Source organism: Rutidosis leptorrhynchoides, chromosome 1 (assembly GCF_046630445.1).
Source record: "Rutidosis leptorrhynchoides isolate AG116_Rl617_1_P2 chromosome 1, CSIRO_AGI_Rlap_v1, whole genome shotgun sequence".
NCBI classification, from domain to species: Eukaryota; Viridiplantae; Streptophyta; class Magnoliopsida; order Asterales; family Asteraceae; genus Rutidosis; species Rutidosis leptorrhynchoides.
In genome coordinates this window covers 15,930,208-15,942,313 of record NC_092333.1, presented here as the reverse complement: position 1 = coordinate 15,942,313, position 12,106 = coordinate 15,930,208, and the positions used below count along the sequence as shown (strand labels likewise).

Sequence of the window (12,106 nt, the reverse complement as noted above, 5' to 3'; positions counted from 1 at the left end):
TGAATATCGGTTTGCGTGTATTCACGATGACTCGGTTGTTCGGTCATCTTATTTTGGAGGTAGTGAATATCGGTTTGCGCGTATTCACGATGACTCGGTTGTTCGGTCATCTTATTGATGAGGTAGTGAATCTCGGGTAGTACGAATTCACTAAGGCACAGGTAGTTCGGCCAACCTCGGTTGTTGAAATAGTGAAGAAGTGAATCTCGGGTTGTGCGAATTCACTAAGGCTCGGGTTGTTCGGCCAACCTTCGTATGTTTAAGGTTAAGTGGTTAACCTTGGGTTGTAGGTTCGTTGAATATTATATATATATATATATATATATATATATATATATATATATATATATGTTATTGATATTGTTGTGATGTAGCTAACCCTCCGAGTGTAGCTTATTGGCGTTGTTCACATCGTCGTTGGTGAACTTACCTTATTGTTGTTAGCTTGTTGATTAGTGATCGTACGGTATGCTTAGATTAGCTTGCATTTATGCTTGGATGCTCCGGTATGCGTTATTTGATTATTTGTGTGGCGTGTCCATTTTATACATATATATGTATGTAGTATATTCTCACTCACTAAGCGTTAGCGTACCCTCTCGTTGTTTACATTTTTATAGATTTGCATGGACGCGGTGGCTCGGGTATGCGTGAGAAGTAGTGGACTTGTGTAGTTGCTTTAGAAGACGTACTTTTGGATTGTTTAGGATTGGGTAGCGTATCCCCAATCACCATGCTCGGTCTTTATTTTGTATTAAAATCATGTGGTCGAGAATGGTATTTTGTACGTACTTCGTAAAACAGGCCGATGTGGGCCCGGTGTCGTAAAACTCGTTTTATTGTTGGAAACTCTTAGTTTTACTAATATTGACGTGTTATGATAATTTGTTTCGTCTAAAAGTGTCGAGAAGCGGGAGATCTTTTCGTGTGGAAAACGAAATTTTGATCAGAACTGATCAGGCCTTGTGCGCGCCGTGCACAAGGGGTGGTGCGCGCCGCGCACCCTTCCTATAAAAAAAAAAATTTATTTCGCATTTTTGGTTGGTTAACGGGTTGGGTCGTTACATAGAGAGCAATAGTCATACGGTCAAATTCTATTCCACGACTCTCTTGAATACATTTAGAATCTGTAGCTAATGTTAGTTTCTAAGGGAGCCTTGGGGTCCTATATATAACCCTCATCTATAGGACCCTCAATACAATGAACACATAATTAGCTCATTCCAGGGTTCTTACAAAATATAAGGTATCATTTATACATGAACATTAAGGCTGGAGGTTCTTTCGGAAGCAATCTCTCTATCCATCGAACATTAAGAGAGATGACTTTCTCTACTCTTGGGTGCTTCACTCTGGGTGGAGAAATTACTTCTCTTTATTTGAGGATAAGAGAAGGATTGTCTATATCTTACCTCCTCATACCCCACATACTTGGGATGTCTGTTGTTGTTGTTGTTGTTGTTGTTGTTGTTGTTGTATCATTTATACCTTTTTAGAGGATTTATTACTGCTATGAAACAAAGCTAGTTTCCAGTTTTCATCCTCTTTTTGTTAGTTAAACAAACGAGTTCTTTCTTATTCAAGAGGATGATAATTTTTTTCCCCTTAGATATATATGGTTCAACTGAGTTATTATGTATTGAAAGGACCCGTCCTTATCCACCTGGACGAAGTCTTCATCATTTAGTCCCATTGCGAGGTACTAATCTAAATATGCCATGAATGACTCCAAGTAATATCCTTAAAATGAGCTAATGCACAGCGGAAGATTTCTTTAATACCTGAGAATAAACATGCTTTCAAGTGTCAACCAAAAGGTTGGTGAGTTCATAGGTTTATCATAACAATCGTTTCCATATGTTAATAGACCACAAGATTTCATGTATACAAACGTTTTAATAAAAATATTCTAAGTGGTTGAGCACTTGGTAACCATACTTAACATTTAATCAACGTCGCATATTCCCTTTATTATGAAATCTCACTACACCGTACCAAGTGTAGTCACCAAAACGAAGTACTGTGCAACCGTTGAATACTGGTCGTCCAGTCCGGTTGGGGTTGTCAAGCCCGATAGATCTATCAACAGGATTCGCGTTTACAATACCACATGTAAATAGTAGTTACCAAGCTACAGGGAAGTATGCCAGTGGTACAACTCAACGTAAAATATATTTTTAAGTACTTGTGTCTATTTCGTAAACATTTATAAAACAGCGCATGTATTCTCAGCCCAAAAATATATATTGCAAAAGCAATTAAAAAGGGAGCAAATGAAACTCACGGTAGTAAAATAGAAAAATAATAAGTTTTTAACTTATTAAAAATATGGTCGTCGTCCTTGGATTCACGAACCTATAACAATAATAATGATTCAGATAATAATACGACATATGAATAAAATAAAGCAAGTTCATAGAATACTTATATATTAATTTAACATTTTCGTGTTAGTAGTCCTTTGTTAGTTGTCCAAATATAGTCCAATAGTCCAATAGTCCAATAATCGGTATGTATATATAATCTTAGAATTACCCCACGGCGTATTGTATACGTATTGTTATAGACTCAATCATGACCCATGGTACGCGTATTGTCTTAGAATTAACCCAGACGTATTGTGTACATGGTGTCTTTCGATTTATCCGAACGTATTGTATACGTATTGTCATGGAACGTACCAAGATTATTATATATATACAATCTCGGAATTAACCAAGATTATAATATTTTGTTATACTAATGATAACATGTCCAAAAATATATAGGATGTAGGAAAAGTTAGCAAGGATATGGTTAGTATAGTTTTTATAAGATAAATTTCGTCCATATAAAGTTAATTTTAGCAGATTTTGTTTTGCTCGCCAAATATTCATTACAACTCCGTTTAAAGTGAATCAAATTGCTATGGATTCCTTAAGAAGTTTGTTTTTCAAAACCAATTCGAAAATTTCAGCCCAAGTAGTAATTTTTAGAGTTTTACCCTCTTTTTGTGCCGGTGGTCAGATTTGGAAAAATCCCGGCATCCACCCGATATATGATTTTTGATACAATACTTCCACTTTGTCTAAAATCATGAAAAAAATACTGGAAGTCTTATTTACATATATTAACATATTTCCAAAGTCTTAGCCTCGAACTCAAAGTCTAAAATAGGTTTTTAATTCCCAACCCAAAACAGCCCGCTTTTTACCGAATGGAGATTAAACGATATATGTTAAGTTTCAAGGTGTTCTTCATATGTACAAGTTATAAGTTCTTATATTAACTTAATATAACATCATAATACATGTAAATAAGTGTTATTATAGTTAAGTTAGAAATATTAGATTAGTTTTTCAAACAAGTTTAGAATCAACTAAACTATGTTCTAGTTTATAAACTCTTATATAGATAGCTATAAACATATGAATTGAACAAGAGTTTAGGCAATGTTAATACCTTGATTTTGAAGCTTGAACTTGCTAGAAATAGATGAAGATCAAAGAAAAGAATACTAGAACTAGAGAGAATATGTGTGTGTAAGTAAACTTGAAGTAAAAATTAGAAAATGGAATGGTAAAAATTTGATCAAATATGGTGTCTTTATATACTAGTTGTAATTTGTCATTTTGTAAAAAAATATCTAGTATGAGTTAAAAACCATTAGGTCATGCATGACATAATAAGATTGATGTCATGCATGACATAATACATCAATCATGCAAATTACTATTGGTATATACGAATAGTAAATACTTTATGTTGTCTTTTTTTGACTAATATCTAGTATAAGTTAAATTGATGTTGTCATGCATGACATAATACTCCACTAATACATTATAAAGTGTATTCAATACTTTTAAGGATGTATTTATACTCATAATACATTGTATGTAAATACACTTTAACATAAGTTAATTACGTCATTTAAATAGTAACATATATATTGTTCGAAAACTCTTTAAATTAGTAGTATGAAAATGTATATATAATACCTTGTTAATATACTTAATGAGATACTTACTTATCATTATATTATGTTAAATATATATATATCCATATATATATATATCATCATGTCGTTTTTACAAGTTTTAACGTTCGTGAATCATCGGACAAACTGAGTGGTCAAACGTTTACATAAAATCCATTTCAATTAATCAAGTCTTAACAAGTTTGATTGCTTATCATGTTGGAAGCATTTAATTATGTAAATATTAATCTCATATAATATATATAATCATAGAAAAGTCCGGGTTATTACAATATTGAATATATAAAAGTAGTTCAAAAAAATTTGGGATTCAGCTTTATAGACTTCGCTTATCGTGTCGGAAACATTAATTATACAAAGATTAAGTTTAAATTTGGTCGGAAATTTCCGGGTCGTCACATGTATTGTTTTAACTTTTTTTCTTTAACCATCTCAAATTGTGTTACTGATTAGATTTTCTTTTTGTTAACTAACGTTACATGATCAAAATTAAGAGATTATATTGATTTAAAATTTTAAAAGTGAATTAAGAGGTCGCAAGCACTTGTATTTAATATACCATCCTAACCTACTACTAGTATTATAAGTTCGATCATTCAACTTGTTTTCTATATAGCAAATACTTAAACAGGCTTGCAAAACACATGTTTTTGCGCTATAAAGCATATGGAGCTCAAACTATGAAGACAAATACAAGAAAAAATTGCGCGGATAGTCCATAAAGATAAATACTACTCCGTATAATAGTTGTATCAAACATAATAAAAAAAGTCAAGTAACAAACTCACCTTATGCAAGAACCATATGCATACACACGTACTCAAAAATCCATCATCAAAACACACATACGCTCATGAAACCTCACATTCAAAAATGGGTTTCATTACCTGAAAATATTGGACAGAATAAATGTTTCCATTATCAAAACAAAACTAACAACCCATGTCAAAAACTAAATCATACTCGTATAACATTATACGTTAGTATATGTGGATGGCTATACAAAAGTGAACCTTCTCAAACATGTATGGTGACACATATCATACATATATACAAAATACTTATAGAAACATTGAATGGTTGCCTAATATAAGTACAAAGAAAATGGATGTTTAAGGTGTTTTCAACCCATTAATTGATGGTTTATAGATGAACATCTGAAACATGTCAACACAATTTCTATCACTTATTGTATGATGTAGGATTATGAAAAAGTACCTTTCATTTTGAGGATACAAAGCTTAATATCCTTATAAGCACAACTTTCACAGTGCAGGTGTATTTTTAACAAAATCTCCATCAGTTTAGTGGCCAACATCATATGATCATAGACATAGATAATATACCTCCAAGTTATACAGTACACCAAATATCATACGATCATAGACCATATCATATTTACATACGTAGTACTATAAAATTGGAAAATCGATGTATACCTCCAAGTTATAAAGTACACCAAACATACATAAAGATTAGTATTTCCTCAATTGATTGTTGTATACCAATAATTCGTACGTTTATCGTTTAAAAACTGCGATATAAAGATAAATCAGTAGGTGCTAAATGGTTAATAATAGAACATGTAATTAAAAACTTCTAACACATTAGGTTAATAAAGATTTAAGGGTTAATGGAAGAGATGGAGACACCTTATCAAACTATGTAACAGAGTGAAGGAGAAAAACATTCCAAGAGATAGGTTAAAACTGAAATCGTCTGTGAAGCTTGACTTGTACTCCGTATGTGAATTATATCCTCTTTCAAACACATCAGGTATTTGATTTTTGAATTTAAACTTGAGTAGGCGTGACATTTTTAAATTTAATTTAATTGGAGTAATAATAACTAATAAGGCAGTGGAAAATGTGGGATATAAAAAAGCCTGTGAAAAGTATAGATAAATTATGGTCTGTGGAAAGTGTGCAGCTCGAGGGAAACATTTTAAGAATATTTTAATGCAAATTAAATCAATACTTATCAGTATTTAATATTATATTTAAATAAATAATTTATGACATCAGCTAAATAAGCCATCGAAGTGTCCTCATTAGATCAATTCATGCAAATTTAAGAACTCTAACTACAATGATGTCAGCATTATTGGGTTTGATTTGGCGGAGTTTAGGTGGATCGTGTTTTGTGTTGAATTCCGACGGATCTCGGTGGTCCGGCCGCGGGTCTTCGGTGGTGTTGTGGTGGTGGTCGGTGTTCTCCCGACAATCACCCATGTTAGAGCTCGGGCGTTCTTACTGTAGGTGATTTAGGGTTTTAAGAAAATGATTTTCCAATTAATTTAAGCGGAAGCGTATTAATTATATTAATAACTAAATCACCAAAAACGGATCCATATGATTTATACGGTTAAATAAATAAATACAACAAGAGAGTTCAAAGATTATACCTTTTTTTGAACCGGATTGAAAGAAGAGAAACTAACAATCAAAAGTATGATTGTCGCTAGGGTAGTCCACACTACACTTCGAACAACGTCAACCGGATGTGCTAGTTTAAGGTAATAATAAATAATCACCGGGATTATTTATTTAATTGTAAAGAACACAAAACCTTTGCTTTACTTTTATTCGTAGGATATAAAAGTAAAACGAAACTAAACTCGTAATTATATTTGCCGTCTCTTGAAAAATACGTATATGATTTCCTTATTCGTCGAACCAGAAAAGAGACCGAAACTTATATGTGAGGTTTTATTATTGTGTTATGCACACAAAACTACGAAACAATTATAGTATTTATATATGTTTCAAGGTCGGTTTTCGAAAACAGAATATCCATTTAAATTAAGTCTACGTATCCTTTTTGGTTTGCAAATAGACTTCTAATTAAAGTCAAAGTTCACATACTATCTTCCAAATTGATTTGGACGTATTCAACAAGGAAATAAAATATCTTTAAATATTCAAATTATTTAATTATTAATCTATAATTAATATTAATATTCATTAATAAATAATTTGTTTTATTACTTGAGTATAATAATATATATATATAAAATATATATTATTATTTGACGTCTAGGTGTATAAGTGTGTGACTTCGAAGGCTCACATTAATTCAACCATATAGTTATGTGTTGTACCTTGCGCATTAATCCTATACTTACCGGTGGACTTTGTTCTTGTCGGAATGGTTTTTTTTTTTTTTTTTTTACTTATTTACTAATTTGATTAATTATGTGTAGTATAGCCGGTATTTTAGTTTCTTATTGTTATAGCTTTAATTGTATTTGGTCCTTTGTAAAACGCGTTTTCTCACCCAGTTGGTGAGCCGTTTGATTAGGACTGTGTATTATTTGCTAGAGCTCGTTTTAGACTCTATTGTATCGGTTGTATGAGTTGATCTCCGGATCGGTTATTAATGTTATCGTTTTTTTGCCAAAAAAAAAAAAAAAAAAAATCAAGCATTATCCCCTAATTATATATAAAAAAGATATTATATTTTCGCAAAAAAAAAGAAAAGAAAAGATGACTTGTATTGTTTATATCTGAAACGTTGAACCTGTGCAACGACTTATCTCTTCTTTGTCTACCTTTATTTTGAAATTTCTGTAAAATTCTCTCGAAGCCTGACATCTTGAAAATCATGGCAGAATCTGAAGCTAATGAAACCACCAATTTTCTGGTATGCATATATTTTTTCCTAATTCTACTTTTTTTTTTTTGAAGGCAAGCAAGAATATATTCACTAAAAACTCAAAATGTACAAGGATTTGAGGTGAAGCCCTCAACACACCAACAAAAACAAGCTTACAAGATGGCAAACTTACTCGACTTTTTACAATGAACTACAACTAAGATAATCTTAGATATACACTAGGATCATTAATCCATGAAAACCAATCAAGCTTACTCTTCTTGTTCATACAGTGACCGATCCACTCGAAGGACTTTACTTGTATCTCGTTCAAAGTATGCGGTATACTCCAAGACAAGCCACGAAAAATTTTGTTGTTTCTATTCTTCCAAATGTAATAAGCACACACTCATTCAACCGCTTGCCATATCGATTTCCCAAGAGATGTCATAGTAGCCGAACCATTACCATGCAAAATCTCGTTTAAACTTAAGTTTGTCACGTTCCGGTACCCCCACCATGAATATACTCGGTCCCATATCTAGGATTAATGTGCAAGGTACAACATATAACTATATGGCCAACTTCATTTGAGCCTTCGGGGTCACACACATATACACCGAGACGTCAAATAAAATATATATATGATGTATATATATTACTCAAGTAACAGAATAGTAAATGAATCGAAATTAATTAATTTACTATTCACATGAAAGCGACATAATAGAAATTATTAATTATAAGTTACATAACATACCCCTGAAGTATTTGAGAAATACGACTTTATGATATATATTCGTTCTAATTTGAATTCACGGATTTTTCATAAAGGTTCACGGGTGTTTTAAAAAAAATATCTTTATTAATTTACAAATGAAATTTGTTAGTTGCAATTTCTTTTTCCTCCAATAATTTTGAAGTTGGTTACTTACTCCATAATATAAAAATTAAGAGTGTACCACTTTATTCCATATATATATAAAGAGATGTGGTCTTTGTTTTTAAAATGAGTGAAAAGGAAAGAAACCAAAAAGAGTAATCTATTTTCTGTTGTTTTTGGTTCAACGTAAACAACAACAAAAATAAAAGCTTCAAGTTAGTTATTGTCTAAAATTAGAATAAAGCAACATCAAGTTTCTTTTGATTCATTTTGAGAAGTCTTAAGCCAAATATTTACGGAGTATCATCATATTAATTGTTTCACACAATTAATCAAGGGTTGATTAATTTGTTACTTGGGTATTGGACTAGCATCCATTGACTATCGCTTGAAGTGTAGTGTGGACTATCCAAAGAGACGGTCATACTTTTGATCGTGAGTTTCTCTCCATCAACCCAGTTCTACAAGAAAGGTATATCGTTTACTCACTTTGTGAATATTATATATTTTGACAATTATTAGTGGTGTAACTGGATCTAATGGAACCGTTAATCGTGTGTATGTTTTGTAATGTAAAATAAGTTTATTTTAACTATCCGCTGCGTTAATTTGTTTTGAAAGTACACACGGTTTTCCATCAGTGGTATCCGAGCCGCTTTTACACCATTTTAATTGTCGCATGATTTTCTTTAGATTTAGCTTTGTGGTGAATTGGTAAGAGTCAAAACCTTTATGGTTTTGAAAGTCAACTTTGTTGATTACCTCATGACGCACAAATAAGATCTGAAAAAAATCACTGTTATAAATTTTGAATTTATTTATTATGGCTTGAATAATTGTTGTTTATTTCATTCCATGGTTGTACACATGCATTGTAACCATGGACAAGCCATATGTAGGTTTTAATAATGTAGTTATTAAAATTGTGATTGCACACATAGCCCATAATGCCCCGACCTATGTATGATTGTTGTGATTGTTGATTACGGCAATATTATGTCATGTTGATTATTTATTTTATTGGAAAGGCCATTTTGAAGCCAAAGTTGTATTATATTTATTTTTCATTTTCATAGTATTGTATTTAAGTTTATTCTAAATTGTAAAAGTATTAGATTAGTTGTATTTTTCAATTTTAAATAAATGTAATAAGATGAAGATTAAAGATAAAGATGCAACGTGGAGTTTGACTTAGAAGATGGCGAACATGTCAAGTTGACAACGATGACATTTGTCAAGTTTTCACTTGATTCTTGAATTAAGTGGGAGCTACGATATTACCCTTAGTTTGACCTCTTGATCCCATGTCGGCTCATGGGATCAAGCATAGGATTTTTGGGCTAGACTATGTGTGTGTGATGCATGATATGGTTGTGTTTTATTTTTGCATTTATATATAATTGTTGATTAGAATATATGCTAAATGTTTTTTGATGAAAACATCAAATAAAACCGGAAACAGTTTCAAAAATTAAAATTGATGATTTTAAAAGTTAAACTCTAACGAGTTTAAAGTTAAATGATTTTTGAAACACAAATTATATATGACCGAAATCTTTTAAAATTGTTTTAAAACGATACACGTTTGTGTATTTGTTACTTTTATATATAAAATAAAAATAACAAACTAGACGCATAAATACGATCGACATATATAAAATTGGTTAAAATGATTTTTTAACAAATAGTGTAACGAATCTTGTGTGCATGCATTATTCGTTAACACAAACTTTTTTTTAAAATACCCGTCAAATTTAAGTCATGCCATCCAATGTGCTTGCAAACACTCCTCGTTATTTTTTTGATTACGGTGAGACCTAATCGAATTATAGCCACGAGGTGGATTTTTAGTTACGAGTGAGACTAGGCTGAATTTCCACTGTTTCCAAATTGGACGACTTAATCGTATTCACGGTGAGACCTGAGTTCGAGGCAAGGATGGGACAAACATGCCAATAGATAATAGTGGTTTGTTAGACTACACATATCTCAAGGTCCCAAAAAGATCTAAGAGTTGCACCTGTGATGCAATTGGTACTCGCTACCTACCAGTAGACTCTATAACTGCTAGCTGATCAACAGATGTAGTTATGGAACCTCTATGTGGATCTTAGGCTTTCGTAAATTAATTGTTTTTAAATATATTAAAACTTGGGTAATTAATTTATTAAAGTATTATATCGAAAATACTAAAATTGAACCTTGTTCTTTTGTAGATGTCAAACAATCAAAACGTAAACCAAAACACCCTCCGTTCTTTGTTGGAGAAGGAAAAACTCAATGGTTCAAACTTCCTCTATTGGTACCGCAACCTGAGAATTGTTCTCAAATATGAAGGGAAGTTGAACAAAATTGAAGAACCCTTACCCGAAGCTCCTGCAGAGACAGCTACTGCTGCTCAAAAGAATGCTTATCAGAAGTTGTTTGATGAGCAAGAGAAGATAGCTTTAATCATGCTTGCTAGTATGACTTCTGACCTCCAAAAGGAAATGGAAGATCGTACAGCATATGATATGATGACTGAGCTGAAAAATATGTTTAAGAAACAGGCTAGTCAAGAGTTATATGAAACTTATAAGCTTCTTCAAACATGCAAAATGGAGGAGGGTCAATCAGTGAGCTCTCATGTCTTGAAAATGAAAAGCTACATTGACCGATTTGAAAAACTTGGAACTACCTTGCCGCCTAACTTGGCTGTGAACACGGTTTTGGCTTCACTACCAAAATCGTATCACCAATTTGTAATGAATTACAATATGCAAGGTTGGGAGAAATCTCTGGCAGAAGTGCACTTGATGCTCAAAACTGCTGAACAGAATATTCCATCTAAGGTTTCCAATCCAGGTGTCCTTATGATTAGGGAAGGTAAGGTGAAAAAGAATAAGCCGAAAACTTGGGGAAAAGGAAAAGGCAAGTCAATTGCTAAGAAAAAGATTCCACCACCTCCCAAGAAAGAAAACCCAGCGAAAGACGCCGAATGTTTCCACTGTGGAAAGGTTGGCCACTGGAGGAGGAACTGTCCTTCCTACCTATCTGAGTTGAGAAAAGGCAAAGCTGGCCAGACCAGCAAATCAGGTATATTTCATATACAGTTATATACTTTTTCTAGTGATTCCTGGATTTTTGATACTGGTTGTGGTACTCACATCTGTAACAATATGCAGGGAATGAGAAGAAGTAAGAGACTGAAGAACAACACACTAGACTTAAGAGTGGGCAATGGGGCTCGAGCTGCTGTCGAAGCTATTGGCACCTATGATCTTACTCTACCTAGTGATCTTATTGTTTTGTTGGAACAATGTCATTATGCTCCTAGTATTACGAGCAATGTAATTTCAGTTTCTCTTTTGAAAGATGTTGGTTTTGAACTTACTTTTACGCACCTTGGTATTTCAGTTTCTAAGAATAATGTATTTTATTTTAATGCTATTCCACGTGATGGTATTTTTGAAATTGATATGCATGGTGTGATTTCAAATAATAATTCTGTATATACCTGTACTGCCAAACGAGTCAAGAAAGACTTGAATAATACCTATCTATGGCATTGTCGTCTTGGTCATATAAACAAACAACACATTTCAAAACTCCAATCTGATGGGATTTTGGAATCAACTGGCTCTAAGTCATTTGATGTATGCGAGTCATGTTTA

General features: G+C 32.5%; 1 protein-coding gene across 1 annotated transcript; it reads left to right on the top strand.

Moving 5' to 3' along the window:
* The first annotated feature begins 10,913 nt into the window (after positions 1 to 10,913).
* On the top strand, positions 10,914 to 11,770 carry LOC139856921 (uncharacterized). The gene is made up of 2 exons (XM_071845637.1): positions 10,914 to 11,528; positions 11,618 to 11,770. Exons 1-2 carry the CDS (start codon positions 10,919 to 10,921, stop codon positions 11,632 to 11,634), a joined length of 627 nt encoding a protein of 208 aa, XP_071701738.1. The 5' UTR covers positions 10,914 to 10,918; the 3' UTR covers positions 11,635 to 11,770.
* Positions 11,771 to 12,106: the final 336 nt, after the last annotated feature.